The sequence below is a fragment of the Scyliorhinus canicula genome, chromosome 14, assembly GCF_902713615.1.
Source record: "Scyliorhinus canicula chromosome 14, sScyCan1.1, whole genome shotgun sequence".
NCBI lineage: Eukaryota > Metazoa > Chordata > Chondrichthyes > Carcharhiniformes > Scyliorhinidae > Scyliorhinus > Scyliorhinus canicula.
In genome coordinates this window covers 26,982,145-27,005,923 of record NC_052159.1, presented here as the reverse complement: position 1 = coordinate 27,005,923, position 23,779 = coordinate 26,982,145, and the positions used below count along the sequence as shown (strand labels likewise).

Below are 23,779 nucleotides of genomic sequence, written 5' to 3'. Positions count from 1 at the left end.
GCGCTCTCTCTCTGCCACTCGCGCTCTCTCTCTGCCACTCGCGCTCTCTCTCTGCCACTCGCGCTCTCTCTCTGGCACTCGTGCTCTCTCGCACTCGCGCTCTCTCTCTGGCACTCGCGCTCTCTCTCTGGCACTCGCGCTCTCTCTCTGCCACTCACGCTCTCTCTCTGCCACTCACGCTCTCTCTCTGCCACTCGCGCTCTCTCTCTCCCACTCGCGCTCTCTCTCTGGCACTCGCGCTCTCTCTCTGGCACTCGCGCTCTCTCTCTGGCACTCGCGCTCTCTCTCTGGCACTCGCGCTCTCTCTCTGGCACTCGCGCTCTCTCTCTGGCACTCGCGCTCTCTCTCTGGCACTCGCGCTCTCTCTCTGGCACTCGCGCTCTCTCTCTGGCCACTCGCGCTCTCTCTCTGCCACTCTCGCTCTCTCTCTGCCACTCGCGCTCTCTCTCTACCACTCGCGCTCTCTCTCTACCACTCGCGCTCTCTCTCTGGCACTCGCGCTCTCTCTCTCTGGCACTCGCGCTCTCTCTCTCTGCCACTCGCGCTCTCTCTCTCTGGCACTCTCGCTCTCTCTCTCTGGCACTCTCGCGCTCTCTCTCTCCCACTCGCGCTCTCTCTCTCCCACTCGCGCTCTCACTCTGGCACTCGCGCTCTCTCACTGCCACTCACGCTCTCTCTCTCGCACTCGCGCTCTCTCTCTGGCACTCGCGCTCTCTCTCTGCCACTCACTCTCTCTGGCACTCTCGCTCTCTCTCTGGCACTCTCGCTCTCTCTCTTGCTCTCTCTCTGGCACTCTCGCTCTCTCTCTGCCACTCGCGCTCTCTCTCTACCACTCGCGCTCTCTTTCTGGCACTCGCGCTCTCTCTCTCTGGCACTCGCGCTCTCTCTCTCTGCCACTCGCGCTCTCTCTCTCTGGCACTCTCGCTCTCTCTCTCTGGCACTCTCGCGCTCTCTCTCTCCCACTCGCGCTCTCTCTCTGCCACTCGCGCTCTCACTCTGGCACTCGCGCTCTCTCGCACTCGCGCTCACTCTCTGGCACTCGCGCTCTCTCTCTCTGGCAATCGCGCTCTCTCTCTGGCACTCGCGCTCTCTCACTGCCACTCGCCCTCTCTCTCTGCCACTCGCGCTCTCTCTCTGCCACTCGCGCTCTCTCGCACTCGCGCTCTCTCGCACTCGCGCTCTCTCTCTGCCACTCGCGCTCTCTCTCTGCCACTCGCGCTCTCTCTCTGCCACTTGCACTCTCTCTCTGCCACTCGCGCTCTCTCACTGCCACTCACGCTCTCTCTCTCGCACTCGCGCTCTCTCTCTGGCACTCGCGCTCTCTCTCTGCCACTCACTCTCTCTCTCTGCCACTCGCGCTCTCTCTCTGCCACTCGCGCTCTCTCGCACTCGCGCTCTCTCGCACTCGCGCCCTCTCTCTGCCACTCGCGCTCTCTCTCTGCCACTCGCGCTCTCTCTCTGCCACTCGCGCTCTCTCTCTGCCACTCGCACTCTCTCTCTGCCACTCGCGCTCTCTCACTGCCACTCACGCTCTCTCTCTCGCACTCGCGCTCTCTCTCTGGCACTCGCGCTCTCTCTCTGCCACTCACTCTCTCTGGCACTCTCGCTCTCTCTCTGGCACTCTCGCTCTCTCTCTGGCACTCTCGCTCTCTCTCTGCCACTCTCGCTCTCTCTCTGCCACTCGCGCTCTCTCTCTGCCACTCGCGCTCTCTCTCTGCCACTCGCGCTCTCACTCTGCCACTCGCGCTCTCTCTCTGCCACTCGCGCTCTCTCTCTGCCACTCGCGCTCTCTCTCTGCCACTCGCGCTCTCTCTCTGCCACTCGCGCTCTCTCTCTGCCACTCGCGCTCTCTCTCTGCCACTCGCGCTCTCTCTCTGGCACTCGCGCTCTCTCTCTGCCACTCGCGCTCTCTCTCTGGCACTCGCGCTCTCTCTCTGCCACTCGCGCTCTCTCTCTGCCACTCGCGCTCTCTCTCTGCCACTCGCGCTCTCTCTCTGCCACTCGCGCTCTCTCTCTGCCACTCGCGCTCTCTCTCTGCCACTCGCGCTCTCTCTCTGCCACTCGCGCTCTCTCTCTGCCACTCGCGCTCTCTCTCTGCCACTCGCGCTCTCTCTCTGCCACTCGCGCTCTCTCTCTGCCACTCGCGCTCTCTCTCTGCCACTCGCGCTCTCTCTCTGCCACTCGCGCTCTCTCTCTGCCACTCGCGCTCTCTCTCTGCCACTCGCGCTCTCTCTCTCGCGCTCGCGCTCTCTCTCTCGCGCTCGCGCTCTCTCTCTGGCGCTCGCGCTCTCTCTCTGGCGCTCGCGCTCTCTCTCTGCCGCTCGCGCTCTCTCTCTGCCACTCGCGCTCTCTCTCTGGCACTCGCGCTCTCTCTCTGGCACTCGCGCTCTCTCTCTGGCACTCTTGCTCTCTCTCTGCCACTCGCGCTCTCTCTCTGGCACTCGCGCTCTCTCTCTGGCACTCGCGCTCTCTCTCTCGCACTCGCGCTCTCTCGCACTCGCGCTCTCTCTCTGGCACTCGCGCTCTCTCTCTGCCACTCGCGCTCTCTGCCACTCGCGCTCTCTCTCTGGCACTCGCGCTCTCTCTCTGGCACTCGCGCTCTCTCTCTGGCACTCGCGCTCTCTCTCTGGCACTCTCGCTCTCTCTCTGCCACTCTCGCTCTCTCTCTGCCACTCGCGCTCTCTCTCTGCCACTCGCGCTCTCTCTCTGCCACTCGCTCTCTCTCTCTGGCACTCGCTCTCTCTCTCTGCCACTCGCGCTCTCTCTCTGCCACTCGCGCTCTCTCTCTGCCACTCGCGCTCTCTCTCTGCCACTCGCTCTCTCTCTCTGGCACTCGCTCTCTCTCTCTGCCACTCGCGCTCTCGCTCTCGCTCTCTCTCTCTCAGTCGTTTACCCAAGACATCTGTTTACAGCAGGCATTCTTGGGTCTGCTAACTTTATTTAAAAGTGGGCTTTGACCTGCGATGGATTTTGTTTGAATGGAGATAAACATAACAGTTAGGATTGTATCTTTGTATTAGTCAGCATTGTTTAACCTGTAATTGTAAGCTATTTTCTTTATAATGTTAAAGTTAGCAATACTATGTTAGTAATGTTTGTTTTGATAGGCCATATCCCAGTTTATGCTCTTGGAGTGAAGTATCCTTTCCTCACTGCCTTACAAATATCGGGGTTTCTGTCCAGAATCCTAGCAACTGATCTGGTCTGGGATTGTAATAAGTCCCTTCCAAACCTCAGCCTCTGCACCTAGAAGGACAAGGGCAGCAGATGTATGGGAACACCACAACCTGCAAGTTCCCCTCCACATCACACACCTTCCTAACTTGGAACTTTATCGCCTTTCCTTCGCTGTCATGGAGTTTAAAATCCTAGAACTCTCTTCCTACCAGCACTTTGCATCGCATGGACTGCAAGATTCAAGTAGGCAGCTTCCCACCATCCTCTTGAGGGAAATTAGGGGCAAGGGCAACAAATCCTGGCCTTGCCAGCGATGCCAATGAAGGAAAAATTGGTTAGTTGGTCCAGTGCACAGTGTAGACCATACACACTGCAGCCGTAACGCTCCAGCAATGGAATCTGGCTGTAGGTGTCCTTCAGGTAAACTGCTCTACCCTGAATTGTGTCAGTTTTCTTCAATATTGTTGCAGCCAGATGCGCAAGTGGTGTATATTCTATCCCAACCTTGGCATCAGCCTTAGACATTGGAGCGGCTTTTAGAGACAAGTCACTTTGTGTGGTAGTCACCACTGATGTATATATTGTATATATAGGTGTTTTACGGTAAGGCCCCTGTACTACAGGTACGGGGTAATCCCTGCCTGCTGGCTCCGCCCAATAGGTGGAGTATAAATATGTGTGCTCCCCCTACAGCAGCCATTTCGTCAGCTGCTGTGGGAGGCCACACATCTCAGTGTAATAAAGCCTCGATTACATTCGACTCTCGTCTTTGCATAATTGATAGTGCATCAATTTATTACACTGAGTTTTTCAGAAGATGGACCTCCGCATCAAGCCAGTTCGCCTGCAGCTGCATCCTCAAGCAGCCAACGCCAAAAAGGACTTTGAATATTGGCTAGCCTGTTTTGAGGCGGACATCAGGTCTGCGCCAGACGCAATCCCAGAAGCCCAGAAGCTCCAGATTCTGTACACGCAGCTGAGCTCCAACGTCTTTCCACTCGTCCAGGACTCGCCGACCTACGCAGAGGCCATGGCGCTACTGAAGGAGAACTACGCACAGCGGACTAACAAAATCTACGGCAGGCATCTCCTCTCCACGCGGCACCAACATCCCGGTGAGTCTGTGGAAGATTTCTGGTGTGCCCTGCTAGCCCTAGTTAGAGACTGTGACTGCCGGGCCGTTTCGGCCACAGAACACTCGAATTTGCTAATGAGAGATGCATTTGTTACGGGCATAGGGTCTGACTACATCCACCAACGCCTCTTAGAAGGGGCCACGCTCGACCTCTCGCCGACAACCAGCCACGTCTCCACTCGGTCACGATTGACCAGTCTCGACTACACAACCTCGTGACCGCTTCAACTAAAGTGAAGGTCAACGGACACGAGATCTCCTGCCTGCTGGACTCCGGGAGCACTGAGAGCTTCATTCACCCCAATACGGTAAGGCCCTGCTCCCTCGTGGTACACCCCGCTAACCAGAGAATCTCCCTGGCCTCCGGATCACACTCCGTGGTGATCCGGGGGTACTGCATCACCACTCTCACTGTCCAGGGCATGGAGTTCAGCGGCTTCCCCTCTACCATTTCATCAAGGCCCGCAACCTGCCCTACTCCATTGAGGAAGTCAGAGCGATCACCAGAGACTGCCAGGTCTGCGCGGAGTGTAAACCGCACTTCTACCAGCCAGACTGTGCGCGCCTGTGAAGGCCTCCCTCCCCTTTGAACGCCTCAGCGTGGACTTCAAAAAGCCCCTCCCCTCCACCGACCGGAACACGTACTTTCTCAGGGTGATCGATGAATATTCCAGATTCCCCTTTGCTGTCCCATGCCCCGACATGACGTCTGCCACCGTCATCAAAGCCCTCAACGCCATCTTCGCTCTGTTCTGCTTCCCCGCCTACGTCCACAGCGACAGGGGATCCTCATTCATGAGCGATTAACTGCGCCAGTTCCTGCTCAACAGGGGAATTGCCTCAAGCAGGACGACCAGCTACAACCCCAGGGGAAACGAGCAGGTGGAGAGGGAGAATGGGACGGTCTGGAGGGCCGTCCAGCTGGCCCTACGATCCAGAACTCTCCCGGCCTCCCACTGACAGGAGGTCCTCCCTGACCCACTTCACTCCATTTGGTCGCTCCTGAGCACCGCGACTAATGAAACCCCCCATGAACGTCTCTTTGCCTTCCCCAGGAAGTCCACCTCCGGGGTTTTGCTCCCAACATGGCTGGCAGCTCCAGGACCAGTTCTCCTCCGTAGACACGTTCGACTCCACAAGGCGGACCCGTTGGTTGAGAGGGTACAGCTACTCCACGCCAACCCGCAGTACGCCTATGTAGCGTACCCCGACGGCCGCCAAGACACAGTCTCACTCAGGGACCTGGCACCAGCTGATTCCTAACACACCCCCGCACCCACCCCCCCCCTCTGCCCCAGCGCCACCCTCCCTTCCCCCGGTGCACCCCACCGCAGCCCCTGCTCCAGGACAATCCGTCCTCCCCTTGCTCCCACCCGGGGATGAAGAGGATTTCGACACGTTCCCGGAGTCACCGAAGACCAAGCCGCTGCCTGAGTCGCCACCAGCGCTGCGGCGCTCTCGACGAGCGATCAAGGCACCGGACCACCTGAATTTGTAATATTCTCTGTGATTTTAAACACAACTTTCGGTATATTTTTCTCCACCACCCCCGCTAGACTCATTTTTTTTAACGGGGTGAATGTGATGTATATGTTGTATATATATAGGTGATTTACGGTAAGGCCCCTCTACTACAGATATGGGGGTAGATCCCTGCCTGCTGGCTCCGCCCAGTAGGTGGAGTATAAATATGTGTGCTCCCCGTACAGCATCCATTTCATCAGCTGCTGTAGGAGGCCACACATCTCAGTGTAATAAAGCCTCAGTGCACCACTTTGCACAGCAGATCACCCAGCTTCTGTCTTCCATTTAGCCGCGCTGTTGATACCACTGGTTCAGTTTAAGTTTCTGCTCTGCGGTGACAGCCCAGGATACTGGTGGGGAGCTCGGAGTGGTGATCAAGGGAGGGAGTTGTCTTAGCCCTTTTTTCCTGCTGCGGTCGAGGGAAATGCCTTGTCCATTTTCCCCCATTCAGGAAAGGTTCAAGCACTTGCTGGCCTACAGCAGAGCCTGAATAACATGCAGGCTTCAGCTGCCTGGGATTTCTGCATAGGCCGCTGAATTCTGAATGGAGCAGTGGAACTGACAGTGAACAAAACCTCACTTTTAGATGGTTGTGAATGATCAGGATGGCAAGTATGGACTGGGTGACGCAAGAAGGAAAACATGGGCACAAACTTGAATGGCCTGTTTTGTGCTACTAAATTCTCCGATCCTATAACAACATGCAGCTGATGGTAAATATGTCAAGGTTGCAACCGAGGGTATTTTTAAATTTGTCACAGATGTCTTGGTTTGCTTGACTGCTCAGTGCTATCATAGTACAGTGCAAAAAGCATTGCAAACTCATGTTTAGTGACTGTCCTGTCAAGCAGCAGTGAAATCTAGGTTGCTGGTTGGGCTGTAGGAGGAGGAGGGTTGTTTGGCGAAAGTGAATGTTTGTAAATGCTGCATTCCCCACGCTGTTATCCTGACGACCTGACTGACCCCACTGATTAAGCAATGGCCAGATCAACCATCTTTTCCCCTCAATGTTGCGTGAATTTGTTTTTTGCTTGCAACGGCATGTACGCAGAATAATTATTCGAGCAGTCATTTTCTATTGAATGAAGGTTTGTGTTCAGCGCCTTCTATTATTTCCTTCTTGGCCAAGAAAAGCTCAAGTGCATTTCAAGAGAAGCTCCTTCATTTGGAGGATTTAAAAAAAAATATAAACATTTTATTGAGGTATTTATGGTTTTACAACAACTACAAAATAAACAATGTACATGAAACTATAAACATAGTGCAAAAGCCGTCTCCCTCCCTTACAGGTCCCACCTTTACTAACCCCCTACTCTAAACTAATCTAACCCCCCCCCCTTCTGCTGATGGTTAATTTTCCCCAAAGAAGTCGACGAATGGTTGCCACCTCCGGGCGAACCCCAACAATGACCCTCTCAAGGCGAACTTGATTTTCTCAAAACAGAGAAAGCTAGCCATGTCCGATAGCCAGGTCTCCGACTTCGGGGGCTTTGAGTCCCTCCAAGCTAATAGTATCCGTCTCCGGGCTACCAGGGAAGCAAAGGACAGAATGTCTGCCTCTTTCTCCTCCTGGATTCCCGGGTCTTCCGACACTCCGAAAATAGCCACCTCTGGACTGGGTGCCACCCTTGTCTTCAACACCGTGGACATGACATCCGCAAACCCCTGCCAGAATCCCCTAAGCTTCAGGCATACCCGGAACATATGGACATGGTTCGCCGGTCCTCCCGCGCACCTTGCACACCTGTCTTCTACCCCAAAGAACCTGCTCATGTGGGCCACTGTCATGTGGGCCCGGTGAACGACCTTAAACTGTATCAGGCTTCGCCTGACGCATGTTGTGGACGCGTTGACTCTACTCAACGCGTCCGCATCAGAGACCATCCTCTATCTCGCCACCTACCTCCTCTTCCCACTTGTGTTTCAGCTCCTCGGTCTGCATCTCCTCTGACCCCATGAGTTCCTTGTAAATGTCAGAAACCCTCCCTTCTCCCACCCCCACTCTGGAAACTACCCTGTCCTGTATCCCCCTTGGTGGTAGGAGCGGGAAGGTTGAGACCTGCCTGCGGAGGAAGTCTCGCACCTGCAGGTACCTAAACTCATTTCCCCTCGCTAATCCAAGTTCAGGAGACTTTGTTTTCACTGTCTGCACCCTCCCGGATAGTGACAACGGGAGCGTGTCCCACCTTCGAAAATCCTCCTTCATTTGGTCTACTAATAGCTGTTCCCATTCCCATGCACTTGGATGCCTAGGTATTGAAAGCTTCCCCCGACCACCCTAAACGGCAGCTCCCCCAATTGCCTCTCCTGCCCCCTTGTCTGGACCGCAAACATCTCACGTCCCCATATTTAGTTTATACCCGAGAACCGGCCAAATTCCCCCAGAATCCTCTTAATTGCGTCCATCCCCTCTAGTGGGTCCGAAACATACAGGAGCAGGTCGTCTGCATGAAGCGAGACTGTGTTCCAGGAGCCTGACACAACAGCCTGACCCAGTCAATAAAGCACCGCCCAAATCCCGCTTCAGGATCAATGAAATCGTGGCCTGTGACATCGTCGGGGGGAAGCACCCCACGTTCCCTTGCCTCATTGAATGTCCTCATCAACAGCGGCCCCAATATCCCAGAGAACTTTTTATAGAACTCCACTGGGTACCTGATGAGCCATCAATTGCACGAGAGATTGCTATACCAAAGTTAGGCTTTAATAAGCTAGAACTCAGCCCTGCGGTCGACTACAATAAAATGGACGACCGCCGGGCGTTCAGACTATTTATACCTCGGTATGGAGGCGTGGTTAACTCGGCTCTCCGATTGGTCGAGAGGCTGTCACATGACTGGTCTCAACCAATCGGTCGAGAGGCACATGACAGACCAGGGCCAATGGTAAGCCGGTGTTCTGCCCCAATGGCAGACAGCTATGCAAATCATACCACCACAGTACCCGTCCGGCCCCGGGGCTTTACCCAACTGCATGGCTTTCAGCCCCTCTGCTATTTCCTCCAATCCGATCGTGGCCCCCAGCCCTTCCACCAAACCCCCCCCGTCCACCTTCGGGAAATTCAGCCCCCTAAAAAGTGCCTCATCCCCTCTGGCCCAGCTGGGGGTTCCGACTCATACAACCTCCTTGAATGCCATATTAACCCCTGCTGAATCTCCAACCAGGTTCCCGTCCCCTTCTTTTACTTTCCCTATCTCCCTGGCTGCCTCCCTCTTTCTAAGCTGCTGCGCAAGCATTGTGCTGGCCTTCTCTCCATACTCATAGATCACCCCCCTCGCCTTTCTCAGCTGCTCCACCACCCTCCCTGTGGTTAACAAGCCAAACTCCGCCTGTAGCCTCCATCGCTCCCTGAGAAGCCCTGCCTCTGAGGCCTCTGCATACCTCCTGTCGACCTGCAATATTTCCTTTATCAGTCGGTCTGTCTCTGCTCTGTCTGCCTTCTCCCTGTGGGCCCGTATCGAGATCTAACCACCACCTTCAATGCATCCCAGACCACCACCGCCAAAACGTCACGCGTGTCGTTGACTTCCAGGTAGTTCTGAATACATTTCCTCAACCGCCTGCACACCTCTTCATCAGCTAAAGGTCCACATCCAGCCTCCAGTGTGGGCGCTGGCTACTCTCCTTGCTAACCTGTAGGTCAACCCAGTGCGGTGCATGATCTGAGATTGTGATCGGCGAATACCCCATGCCTACTACCCCCATCAGTAGAGCCCGGTTCAAAATAGAAAAGTAAATCCGGGTGTACACTTTATGCACGTGTGAGTAGAAGGAGAACTCCTTCACTCTCGGCTGCCCAAATCTCCATGGGTCCTTCATCATTGCTGGCACCCTGCCCGTTCTTGAGCTCCTTCATCATTGCTGGCACCCTGCCCATTCTTGAGCTCGACCGGTCTAACCCAGGGTCGATAATTGTATTACAGTCCCCTCCAATGACCAACTTGTGCAAATCCAGGTCTGGGATCTTCTCCAACATCCTCTTTATAAACTCCACATCATCCCAATTGGGCACATACACATTCACGAGTACCACCGGCAGCCCCTCCAGCTTCCCAATGACCATAATGTACCGGCCTCCACATCTGTAACTACTCTTCCCGCCTCAAACACCACTCGCTTATTAATCAGAATCGCGATACCTCTTGTCTTCGAGTCCAGCCCAGAATGAAAAACCTGTCCGACCCATCCCTTCCTTAATCTAATCTGATCAGTTACTCTAAGGTGCGTCTCCTATAACATTATCACGTCCGCCTTCAGTCCCCTCAAATGCGCGAACACGCGTGCCCTCTTAACCGGCCTATTTAGCCCTCTTACGTTCCATGTGATCAGTCTAGTTGGGGGGCTCATCACCCCCCTCCCCCTTCCCCCCCCTTCGCCGATCAGCCATCACCTTTCTTGGGCCAGCGTCCAGCCTGCGCCTAACGCATCCGCCGGCCTTCCCCCAGACAGCCTCCGCCCCCGACCTCCTTTCTGTCCCACAGCAAACGTGCCTCCCCCATCAGCAGACCATCCCTCCCCCCTCCCCCTAGTAACAGCACTGCACTTCCGTGAGCTAGCCCGCCAGATAGCTTGGTGACCCCCGCCCATGGCGCCAGACATTCTTCACTTGGAGGATTTGTAATGAGGACCCAACTGTGTTCTGTTTTTATTTTTCCCATCAGTAAATTCCCTTTCATGACGTGTTTCGACTCAGTCCAGCCATTTTTGTCTAATTGTCTGTACAATCCTTTGCCTCCAGTGTCCTTAGTGTTGGGGATTCCCACCGTGAAGAGGAAAGTTAAGTCCTATCTTGCCGAGACGCTTCACTCGTTACTGGATAAGTTGTCTTCTGAAGAGAAGCTGGATTGTGTAATTGTGGTATTTGTCGGCGAGGTAAGAACAGTGTTTATTTTACTGTGTGTGTTTGGGGATGTGTGTGTGTGTTTTTGTGGCTTTTTCCAATTGTATTTGTCTGCGATGACCATTGCTGAAGTAAAACCCATTCTCCATTTCTGTTTTTTTCTAATTGTGGTATCCATACTTGAAATTCTAATGCTCCTTGCTTACCCCTGTTGCTACCTAGAATTCTTGAATCAAAAATAAAAACCCTATCTACTGGCTTCAGGCAAATCAGTTTGTCCTAGAAGTGCATATCAGCTCAATCAGCAAACCAGTTGGTCTGTAATGGAATGGAATTGGAGTTTCTTTATTCTTCAGACGTGTTATGAAGATTTATGTGATGGTTTTCAAAAAGGTGTGGAGTCAGGCATCTTATGTAAATTATGGGTGCTGTCCCAGGATCATAGGTGTGGAGGAAGTGAAATTTGGTGGAATTCGGATTGATTGATTGATTGATTGATATTTATTGATCGATGATAAAAATCAATCAATCAGAATTCAACCAACCAATTCAATCCAACCTCTTAACATTTACTCCTGGTCTGCAAGCAAAATATTACATCTTGATGCATGCTTCAACAGTCAACCTCTAGCTTTGAGTGGATTCTGTTTTAAATTGTGATACGGCAGGATGTGATAATGCTACGGTTATATGTAACTGATCTAGAACTCTAGAAGCCTGGTCTTCATCCTCAGAAGGTTTATTCAAATCCCATTGTGGTAGTTTGGTGATTTGAATTTGGTTTATGCATGTCTGGGAGGGAAAGATTTACTTGCATTAGTAAAGGAAGCCATGAGGCTGTCATACCGTTGCAAAGACTCAACTGGGTCACAAATGTCCTTTTAGTGATGAAAACCAACAGTCCTTTGGCCTATGTGCACATCCAGCTCAGGACAACCATTGATGGGAAATAAATGCTGCCTTTGGCAGTGACAGCCACTGAATGAATGGAGTTAAAATGAAGGATGTTTTTTGCAAAGCAGCATTTCTAACGTATGGGCTCATTGGAAGAGAGTATAGATTGGATTGGATTGGATGTACTCTTCAACAATCCTGATTAGTAACTCGTATTGAGCACTGTGCTATTCCAGACACCTTGTAAAGTGTGTCCCTGTGGCTATAGTTAGATTTGATAACTTCTTCTTGGACTTCCTGAATCATCTCAAAATAATTATTTATTCTGGTAGAATGTTGTTTGGAAACATTAACAATTTTTTTTGTGCTTTTTGTCCTGATATTGATGGTATTATTAAATCACCAAGTAAAGGAGCTTTTAATATTTTAAAACATGCATAGCACAAAACAGCTAAGTCTAAATTAATAGCACAGCTTGTTGGCAATGAATTACCATCTGAAATGCCAAGATTTTATCCGCCAACAAATAGATTTCTTATTTTGAGAAGTAATAGCTTTTTGGATGTATTGGTGTGCGTCCTTTACAAATGGAGGCATGCAATTTTACAAATAAATTATATTGCTTATCATTTGATTTTGGTTGGGATTAACATCGAGTCTGGGACCGTGGCGGCTTGTAATATATATAAATGATTTGGAGGAAAATGTAACTGGTCTGATTAGTAAGTTTGCGGGCGACACAAAGGTTGGTGGAGTTGCAGATAGCGATGAGGTCTGTCGGAGACTTGGGCAGAGAGACGGCAGATGGAGTTTAATCTGGACAAATGCATTTTGGAAGGTCTAATACAGATGGGATTTGGTTCAAGGGGCTGAATGGCCTACTCCTACTCCAGTGGTCCTATGAAAGGGATTGTTTTATGAGGCTGACTAAATCAGGTTTGAGGAATGGGAGGTGAGCTCATTCAGAAATGCAACATGCTGAAGGGCCTTGCTGAAGTGGACAACTGCCACGTTTGCAAGCTTTGGAATTGAGAACGATGCTATTTTTTTCAGTGCGTTTTAGCCTTCCTATCTCCACCCAGGATTTTACTAGTTCTGACGGTGAGGTGACAGGAGTCAGCTTTGTTCCAGCTTTCATGTTGTTTTTCTCTCCCTGTTAGCATATCTCCCCCCCCCCCCCCCCTTTCCCCCTTGCTCCATCGCACAACAATCTGCGTCACTTAAATAAAAGCAAAATACTGCAGATGCTGGAAATCTGAAATAAAAACAGACGATACTCTGTGGGAGGGTCACTTAGGCCCGAAACGTTAGTTCTGTTTCTCGCCACAGATGCTGCCAGACCTGCTGGGTTTCTCCAGCATTTTCTGTTTTTATTATTCCCTGCACCACTTCCCCACCGGCTACTTTGCTAGACTGAGGGTGCCGACCCCCTCACCGCAGACCTGCTGTGCCTCCCACTGTGGCACAGGGCCACCCAGCTGAGCCAGCGGTGCTTTCTACAGTCGAGGAACTGTAGGGAAGACGGCGCATGATAAGCATGACGGGAATTTTGAGAGAATTTCCAAGAGCAATGCAGAAACTGGGTGAGTGACAAGAAGGAAGCAGGAAAAATAGCTGGAAGGCATCGTAATCTGTGCCACTGCCAGACAGATTAAAGGATGAACAGCAAGACTGAGACAGAGCAGAATACACCATTGAAGAAAGGACAGCACAATACAAGGAGGCCATTGGAGATAGTTATTTGGCCAGAATGTTTCGAATATCAATTGTAAAGGGTGAGGGAGAGGAAGTGGTGAGCATGAATGAAAACCTTGAGCAACAGAGAGCTGCAGAATACAAGGCTCCATTTGTGGCATGAGGAATATAATTCCGTTCAGGAGTTCATATGGACCTCTTGAACCGTAAGAATAAAGCTTTGAGCCGTTTATTTATGCACTTTGAAATGAGCAATTGTTGCAGCTTTTATACAGTCTCCGAGATGTGCTTAACAGACAATGCAGGGACATCTTTAAACGAGTTATTGGACAATGCTGTATCTGTCACAGAGATCTGTATACCAGGGAGGAAAACAAATTCTGACATTCAAGTTCAATGTGATGGGAAGGAAAATTGTTCCAAGATTGAGTTTTGTGGCAATTTCCTGATAACCACAGTGTGATTTAGGTTTTTTTTAAACTCTACCTTAATGTTTCTACAGTGTACAAAGTGTTAGGAAAACAAAGGTAGTTTTAAAGGATTAGTATTTGTACTGGTAAACATCAGAAAGATGGTATAGTTTTAAGTGGGTTTACTTTAATGCTTCTGTGCCTGGAAGGGTAAAACCTATATCAGCCTCCCCGTATCAGCCTCTCTGAACAGGTGCCGGAATGTGGTGACTAGGGGCTTTTCACAGTAACTTCATTTGAAGCCTATTTGTGACAATAAGCAATTTTCATTTCATTTTTCATTTCATTTCATTTCATTTCACTTACAGTTCACGCTGGACAAAGGTGTTTATATGTATGTGGGTTGGTTCAGTTTGAACTTTTACTATTGTGCTTAGAGAGGGCTACGGTGTAGAGAGTAAAACTAGAAGCGGTTGCTTAGAAATGGAGGGCCACTTTTCAGAGGGAAGGGGTTTCCTTTATTCTTCGTTTTAGCTGAATTTGTTGGCAGTTAGAGGCAGAACACTGGGGAGTGAGCATCTATCAACTCTGCTTGGAGAAGCTTGACAGGGCAAGGGAACTGTAAAGAGGCAGGGTTTCAAGGAACCAGTTACTGTCCTGATACCCAGGGAATTGAAACAGAACAAATGTACTAAGACAACTGAAGTTAAGAGAACAGAGACCAAGGTATTGTTCAGAAGAATTAAAGGAGGAGTTAACAAAGTGTTCTGAGTTAGAGATAATTTCAGTAACCAGATTTAAAGTGGGAAAGGAAACTTCAGGGATAAATCAGAAGTTTGATGCCATCGTAATACAGTCTGTGAATTGATATTTAAAGAAATTATGCACAGTTTGTACAACAGTCAAGACATAGAAATCATAAAAGGGGAATGGCAAAATCTGGATCCTGGATTTGTTATTTAAAATGGAACAGATGCTTTGTTTAAAAGTGTTATTTCAAAAACCTGGACTGGATTTGGGAATTTAAATCACTAATGGAAAGCATTATTGTGAAAGAAGATTTTAAAGTGTATTTTAGGAGTGGAGTTTGGAAACTCTCATGTGACAATCATCTGGGGAGAAATCCACTGACATTGACTAGTGGTTCAGAGTGGAGAGTGTATTTGACCACAGCCAATGTGTGTGCTCAAAAGGGACTTTGTGTTGCTGGGACCATTGTAGCTGAAGATGGACTTTGTGATCCATGCTAATCTTAAAATGTGTGTGCATTATTAAAGTAAGAGGGAACTATGGGAGTGCTGTGGCATAATCCAACTTTTCGAGTTTAATAATTTTTTCTTCTTAAACTAATTAGTCCTGTGACTCTTCCTCCACTTTTCTTTAAAAACAGTAAAAGTTACGGCGGGGCTGGATTCTCCGTTTCTGAGACTAAATGTTGACACCAACGGAGAATCCGTGGACTTTCACATCTGCTACCGGTGATGGGCTAGCATCGGCGTTACATGGAACACCATGTAAAAATGGTGCAGGATTTGCCGGGTCCGTAATGGACACTTGCAGGGCTGACAAGCTGCAGCCGCACATAAATAATACACTCCGCCGAAAAGATGGGACAGGTTGTGCCGGAGCGTCCACACAGCTGATTGGTCGGCTGGGCCAGAGGGCACCTAGGGGGTGCCCGGGGGTGTCACCTATAGAACCCAGGCACCAGGTTTAAAGCTGGCTGTCAGCGGCATGCGCAGCCGCATGGCATCCAATCCTACCCCATAGTCCACCTCCTGACCACCCACCACTACCCGTCCTGGCAGAAGCCCCCCCCCAGCCAGTGGCACAGCTGTCGGCGAAGTATGGCGGTGCTGGACACTGTCCATATGCCCACTCTCTCTCCGCAGCCACCCACGGCACATTCACGATGTTTGAGAGCACACAAAGACCGTGCCGTCAGGAACTCGGCCCATCGGAGGCTGAGAATCACGGGTGGGCCTACTAATGGTGTGCAAACTGGGTTTCAACTACCCGCGGCATGCGTCACAATGATGCCGTTTTTCGAGGACACAGAGCATTGCGATTCAGCACCAATCCCGTGCCTGCCGTGATTTTGGCATCGGGAGGTATTGTCCACCCAATCGCACGCCCCGATTTCGGCGTCGGCTAACTGATTCTCCGATTTGGGTGTTTTACGCCCCAAAAAACGATGCAAAAGCTGCACTGATCCTCTGTCTGGTGGGTGGCTAGCAGGCACGCAGCATAAAGCCCGGTCATAACTGCGGATATGGCAGGACAATTGCCGGGTCTGTGGCCGTGCATGCGCACGGCAGCGGCCTGCAGTGGCCGCGCCGTGCAACGTGGTGCTTGCCTCGCGTGGACCTGGCCTGCCAAATAATGCCACCCTTTGGCCAGGCTTGCCATGCCTGGACCACCTCCCACCATTGCACCCAGTCCTCGCCAAAGCCCCCTCTGCCAGCGGAACGGCGGCGCTGGACTCAGTCGACAGCCGCAATGCCAGGGTCTCGAAAAAATATAGTATGAGTGACCCACGCTGTCGGAAACTTGGCCCACCAGGGGCGAAGCATCAGGGGAAGGCCTTGGGTGCCGTCCTGAGGCTGTCCTCTCGGCGTGTGGCGGGCATACTCTGACTACGCTGTTTGGGAGGGGGCGGAGTTTCGCAAGCGTGGCGCCGCCCCCACTTTCGGCACAAACATGGAATCTCCGGCCGAACACTATTTCGACGTCGGAGACCAGGGAACCCTGCCCGTGGTCTTTTGAGCCAGGGTTCCATTTTGGAATTTTTCCCGTCCTTTTACAACATCAAATGGGATCATGGGAAAAGCTAACCTTCTTAAATTTCAACTGCCCTCTTTGATTGTTGGCGGTAACAAAAGATGCATTTGTGAATGAAAATATAGATTCTTCCAACCCATTTCAAATGCCTTTTGAGAATTGCTGCACAAGTATTATTTTTATAAATGTTCTTTTCCTTTAAGATGAATGGAACAATTAAAAAAATTGTTCCAGTACTGCTTCAGGAAGCAAGCCACTCTTCTGTAGCCTGCAGTTAGCGATTGCACAGTTTATTAAATCTCAATTAACTTTGTAATTTTATATTGTTCAAAATAGCACCAATGCTAAGGTGGTGCAGCAGGTCCATCCACAGGTATTTTGTTTCTTATAATGGAACAGACTGGTTCCTCCTGGTCCGTTAACAACATGCTGGCTGAGCTATGGAAGTGTTCCCTTCAGTGGGGAGCCGCTCTTTGAAGGTTGGATTTTCCGTGAAGATTGATCTTTTTAAAATTCATTCATGGGATGTGAGTGCTTCTTGCTGGGTCAGCACGAGGGCATTTAAGAGTCAACCACATTGCTGTGGATCTGGAGTCGCATGTAGGCCAGACCAGGTAAGGACAATAGATTTCCTTCCCTAAAGGACATTAGTGAACCAGGTGGGCTTTTACAAAAATCAACAGTGGTTTCATGGTCATCATTAGACTTTTAATTCCAGACTTGAATTCAAATGTCACCACCTGCCATGGGAGGGATTTGAACCTGGGGATTAAGCATTATCCTGGACCTCTGGATGAATAGTCCAGTGACAGTACCGCTGAGCCACTGCCTCCACTGGTCTAAATGCAATGTGATGCTGAGACCAAGTTGCCCTCTTTTGACCCAGCAAACCTAAACGTGAAACCCACCAGGCAGGTGAGGATAAATTCAACAGGTAAAGAAGCAACAGGTAGACCTTTCAAGCTTGTAAGTTTCCATCCCAATAGATTTTTTTTCTCTTTCCCAACAGACTGATCTCGATCATGTTCATAGTGTCGTGGGTACCCTGGAGAAAGAGTAAGTCAAACTAGATTCCCTCGCAAAGATCTATGTTCAGCCTGTAATCAATTATGACTAAATTTGCAATTGAGAGTTGCTAAATTATTTAGCTGCTGCATAAATGGATGATAACTTCATCACCGGCCATATTGACATTTCTGAATATCTATTATGAAAGCACTCTGACTTTTATCTGTTATTAAATATGGATGCACTCAAAAGGTGTCTCAATTCAGTTGGACGTGCATATCAAACACAATTTCTGTCTTGAAAACTTACTTTGATGTTCAATGCATTCATGTAATTTCTCATTTTGGTTTCTGACCCGCTACATGCTACTGTGGGTGTGGAGCGAGGAAATCCTGGTTACAATCCCTGTGGTAGATCACATCTGAAATGACCAACCAAAAATCTATGCCTTTTCTTTTTTTTAAATAAATGTAGAGTACCCAATTATTTTATCCAATTAAGGGGCAATTTAGCATGGCCAATCCACCTAGCCTGCACATCTTTTGGGTTGTGGGGGTGAAACCCACGCAGACACGGGGAGAATGTGCAAATTCCACACAAACAGTGACCCAGGGCCGGGATTCGAACCCGGATCCTCAACGCCTTAGGCAGCAATGCTAACCACTGTGCCACCGTGCTGCCCCCTCTATGCCTTTTCTTAAAGTGATTCCACAATTCCTTGTATTCAACATTTTTATTCAACTGATCCTTTGATGAAAGAAAATGTCAGTTTCTTTATTTACAGTGAAAGCTTAATGTAAAACTTTCAACTTGTGTTTGCTTTTAACAATGGCAAACATTGATTAACCATTGAATTCGCCCGCCAGCTCTTAAATAGTCTTGGCAATCAATCCATGGGTGGCTAGCAGCATTCAAATCAAGAAGGGGATTTGGCTGGGAAAAATCAGGTTTATTTTCAACTTTCCGTGTGTCTGTGTTGTTTTGTGTCCATGTTGTTTCAAACCAACTTAAATTCGATTTATCGTTCTCTAACCAAAGCAACGAACATTTAAAAAAAAAAATGACAGAACAAGAGCGTTATTTTCATCGGAACATTGTTTTGGTTTGTTGACAGATTTTTCGCAGAAATCAATGCAGGGTTAATAGAAGTCATTTCACCTCCCATCGCTTACTACCCAGACTTGACAAACCTGAAGGAAACCTTTGGTGATTCAAAAGAGCGAGTCAGGTAAGCCCTGCTTTGGACAATGCAAGCAGACTCCCATTGGTCAAAGAATTGACGAATCCCAAGTAGCCACATTGACGGAGCCTTGATCTTCGCTCAATGTTCAGCGAAGGTATTGACCATACCATGATGCTCCTTCTTTGGAATCATTTTGGAGAAAAATAATTGCTCCCTCTTTGCACTATGGCCAGTAAATATTTTTGCACTTGTGTGGAAATTCATATGAATATCATATTAAACATCATTATTAAGTATTGACTTGGCCTAGAGAATTAGTCTTGTGTTCTCTATGGTGGAGATGTTGCTGTGATGCTGTACGTGCAGCTTTAGTTAATATGCTGAGATATAAATGGGTCGTGGTGGCAGACTGGTCAGAATAGTAAAAAGCCATGGGATACAGGCAAGTTAGATCCACTATTGACTCAGTGACAGACAACAAAGGGCTGTGGCCAATAGATGAATTGTGAATGGAAAGCAGTCTCCAATGGTGTTCCACAGGGCTTAGTGTTGGGGCCCTTGCCGTTTGTTGTATTTATCAATGATTTGGACTTAATTGGGGAAATTGGCCGTGTAGTTGATAGTGAAGAGAATAGCTGTCAACTACCAAATGATATCAAAGGTTTGAGTGGGTGCAAAAGTGGCAAATGGAATTCAGTCCAGAAATGTGCGAGGTAATGTATTTGAGAAGATCAAACAAGGGAAGCATGGGAATACTCAATAAATGGGAGGATATTGAGAGGGGCTGAGGAAGTGAGAGATGTTGGAGTGCATATCCACAGGTCCTTGATGGTGGCAGGACAGGTGGACAAGGCAGTAAAGAAAGTATATGGAATGCTTTCCTTTTTTGGACAAGGTATTGAATACAAAAGCAGTGATGTAATACTGGAACTGTATAAAACACTTTAAGTTAAAACTCACCACTATTCTTAGAATTCCCCCTATACCAAAAAGGGCTAAATGGTGAACAGGGATTCTCACTCCCTGACTCCGATGCAGGCTTCGGTGGGTGCTATTCAGGTCAAACTATATTTTCAAGTTATCCCCTGGTATAACCCATACCTTCACCGAAGATTTTATCTACTTACCACTTAGTAGCATCGATGTCCTGGGTCCTGCATTGCTAAGTAAGTAAAGTAGACTTTAGGAATAACCACTATTTCAGGTTAAATTAAGTTATTTTATTATTATATTTTTTTCTTTTAAAAGCTGCAAACACTTTCTTTTCAGAAAGGTAAAAATATCTTGCTTCTGGATCCTTCTGGTTGGTTAAAGGGACCTTCAGGCCCACCTTGACAATCAATCTTCTTTAAAATCTGGTCTTCTTGAGATGTATTCGCTGGTTAGCTCCGTTGCTGTGTCTTGTCGATCTCATGTACTGAACTATAAGAGCTGGCTCTGCTAGCTATCTCTCAGCTGACTTTGACTCCTGTTTAAATTCTAGTCTTCCTGAGATGTATAGCTTGTTTTAGCTCGGCTGCTTGTCTTTATTTTTCCCATGACCGAGCTGTGAGAGCTGAATATGCTTCTCTCCTCTCTTCTCTCTCTGAGTTCTGATTCTGATCTGCTCCTGCTTCTGCTCCCTGGGTTTATATTCTCTTTCTAACAATTATTAAGTTTTTATTACCTTATTGTCAATTAACTTATTTCACTTTGATTGTTAAAAAGTATCTTTGATCTAAACATTCTAATACAACTAATTATTCATTTTGGGCATAACCTCACTTCTCAGATCTGATTACATTGTCCTTTGTGATGTTCAAAGTTCCTTTGTGATATTCAAAATGCTTTGGTTTTAAGAGGTGTTACTTTTAATTCCTGTGATTTCAATAGTTTAATTTTCCAATTGTCCCCAGCTCATAAATTTGCCTTTGATTTTGACTTTAAATTATATTTCTCGTAGACCGAGTCTCCAATTTTCTTTTAATTTACTTGGTATTAGCAAAATTTCACACTTAGAATTGACACCAAGTTGACTTCCGGTTGCGGCTATGACCAGCTAAGTCGCACATTTGGCAGCTCCTGCGACAAAGGTGTTTAAGGGCCGATTGGAGGGCCCCGACGGTACTGTAAAGACGAATCCCGGTGGGGGAAGGCTCCCTGAGGAGAGTGAGACCAACTTTATGGTCGGTACTCGGATTGGGGCGACAAAAAAAGCGGCAGCAGCTCCCCAAAAAAAGCGGGGGAAGAGGACCAAAATGGCGGCCGGTGGCGCACTAGAAGATTGGAGAAAATGGGCGGAGGAGCAGCAGGCCGCTCTCCTCCGGTGTTTTACGGAGCTGAAAGTGGAACTCTTAGAGTCCATGAACGCGACGACCACAAGGCTGATGGGGGCCCAGGCGACCCAAGAGGCGTCGATAAGAGAGCTGCAGCAGGAGATGACTGCAAGGGAGGAGGAGGCCACGGTCCTCGTGGGAAAGGTGGAGGTGCACGAGGCACTCCACCTGAAATGGCAGAGCCGCTTTGAGGAGCTGGACACTCGAATGAGGCGGAAGAACTTGAGGATCCTGGGCCTAGCAGAAGGCCTGGAGGGGCCTGATCTCCCGAAATATGTAGCGGAGATGCTGAGCTCCCTGATGGGAGAGGGGGCCGGTCCATCGCCCCTGGAGCTGGAAGAAGCATATCGGGTCATGGCTAGGCGGCCTAGGGCGAACGAGCCCCCGAGGGCGGTGCTGGTGCGATTCCAGCGTCTCTGTGATCGGGAGAAAGTGCTGAGGTGGGCCAAGAGGGAGAAAAGCAGCAAATGGGAGAATTCGACGGTGCGGATATATCAGGACTGGAGTGCGGAGGTGGCAAAGCGGCGGGCCCGGTTTAACCGGACGAAGGCGGTGCTGCACGCAAAGAGGATCAAGTTCGGAATGCTGCAGCCAGCGCGCTTGTGGGTCACCTACAAGGACCAGCACCATTACTTTGAGACCCCAGAGGAGGCATGGACTTTTGTTCGGGAGGAAAAGCTGGACCTGAACTAGAACTTGGGAACGCCGGCGGTCGAGGCCGCCCGAGTACCCTTGACTGATCAAGTGGCCCATGTCTTTCTTAGGCCAGGTCGGAACTTGGTTAAAGTTGATGGATCGTTTGGTTTCTTTGAAACTTGTGTTATGGGGGGTTTCTTTGTTCCTTTTTGTGTGTCTCTTCCCGTTGCCAACTTCCCTTAATTATTGTTGTTGTAAGGGGGGCTTTTTTACTGTTTTTTTTTTGATCTGTTCTTTAAGGGTTATGGTTACTGTTCTGTTCGATGGAGGGTGATGGTTAAGTACGTTATTATTGGGTAGTTATTTAGTTATTTAGTTATGCAGGCATAGTTATGTATTTATGTATTTATTTGAGATTTGTTATTTATATTGTTATATTGTTAAGTTGGGGAGGCGGGACGGGGGGGGAGCAAGTTGGTTATGCGTGTTTTCTTTTTCTCTCTTTTCTTCCTCTCGTTTTAAGGGGGCTTTGTTATCGGCTTGGATGGGGACGGGGGTGGAATTGAAGATGGCGGGGTAGGGTGTGGCCGGGCGAAAGCGCGGGCTTTCCCCTGTTTCCCGCGCGCGGGACGGAGGAAGGGGGAGGAGAGAAGAGTGGGGTGTGGCCAGCAATGGCGGCTTTTCCCGCGCTGAAGCGGGGTCAGAGAGGGATGGCAAGGGGGGGGGGAGGCCCCTCCCCCCCCACATCGGGAGGAGTCGGAGTGTGGCAGGGGCAGCCGGGTCAGCGAAAACCAGCTGACTCTCGGGAGTACGATGGTGGATACACCGCGGCTAGGAGGGGTCCTAGCCAGGGGGGGGGGGGGGGGGGGGGGGGGAGGGGGGGTTAGGGGGGGATACCGGGTTGCTGCTGGAAAGGCCGAGGACGGGAAGGGAAGAACGGGAGGAGAGAGGGGGGGGGGCCATCGCCATGGGGAACGGGTCAGAAGGGGAGGGTCGACCCGGGGCGAACAGGGGACAGGACATGGCTAATAGACAGGGGAAAGGGACGGGTCGCTCCGCGACCCGGTTGATTACTTGGAACGTGAGGGGGCTGAATGGGCCGGTCAAGAGATCAAGGGTTTTTTTCACACCTAAAGGGACTGCAGGCGGATGTGGCAATGTTGCAGGAGACTCACTTGAGAGTAGTAGACCAGGTACGCCTGAGAAGGGGGTGGGTGGGACAGGTGTTCCACTCAGGCTTGGACGCAAAGAACCGGGGGGGTGGCGATTTTGGTGGGAGAGAGGGTGTCGTTCGTGGCGGCGCAGGTGGTAGCAGATAAGGAGGGTAGGTACGTGATGGTGAAGGGTAGGCTGCAGGGAGAGAATGTGGTGCTGGTAAATGTATATGCCCCGAATTGGGATGACGCGGGTTTTATGAGGCGCCTGTTGGGCCTCATTCCGGGTCTGGAGGCAGGAGGCCTGATCATGGGGGGGGACTTCAATACAGTGCTCGACCCTGGGCTGGACAGATCGAGTTCCAGGACGAATAGGAGGCCGGCAGCGGCAGAGGTGCTAAGGGGGTTCATGGAGCAGATGGGGGGGGTAGACCCTTGGAGATTTGGCAGGCCAAGGGCGAGGGAGTATTCTTTTTTCTCCCACGTCCACAGGGTGTACTCCAGAATAGACTTTTTTGTACTGAGCAGGGGGCTGATTTCGAGAGTGCAGGACACGGAGTACTCGGCCATTGTGATTTCGGACCATGCACCACACTGGGTAGAGGTAGAACTGGGGGAAGCACGGGACCAGCGCCCGTTGTGGCGCCTGGATGTGGGGCTGCTGGCGGACGATGAGGTGTGCGGAAGGGTCCGGAAGGGCATTGAGAGATATCTGGGCACGAACGACACGGGCGAGGTGAAGGTGGGGGTAGTCTGGGAGGCCCTGAAAGCAGTGATCAGAGGAGAGCTGATCTCCATAAGGGCACACAGAGAAAGGAAGGAGAGGCAGGAGAGGGAGAGACTGGTGGGGGAACTTATAGAAGTGGACAGGAGATATGCGGAGACACCAGAGGAGGGGCTGTTGAGGGAGCGGCGCAGTTTACAGGCCCAGTTTGACCTACTGACCACTAGGAAGGCGGAGACGCAATGGAGAAGGGCACAGGGCGCGGTCTATGAGTACGGGGAAAAGGCGAGCAGGATGCTAGCA

The 23,779-nt window shown here is 50.1% G+C and overlaps 1 protein-coding gene across 1 annotated transcript in view; it reads left to right on the top strand.

Moving 5' to 3' along the window:
• Positions 1-23,779, top strand: part of mgat4a (alpha-1,3-mannosyl-glycoprotein 4-beta-N-acetylglucosaminyltransferase A) — a 273,041-nt gene that overhangs the window by 163,337 nt on the left and 85,925 nt on the right. Inside the window, exons 4-6 of the mRNA XM_038817905.1 lie at positions 10,575-10,708; positions 17,466-17,512; positions 18,579-18,692. Of these exons, the coding sequence (XP_038673833.1) occupies positions 10,575-10,708; positions 17,466-17,512; positions 18,579-18,692 (295 nt within the window). The remainder of the gene's footprint in view (positions 1-10,574; positions 10,709-17,465; positions 17,513-18,578; positions 18,693-23,779) is intronic.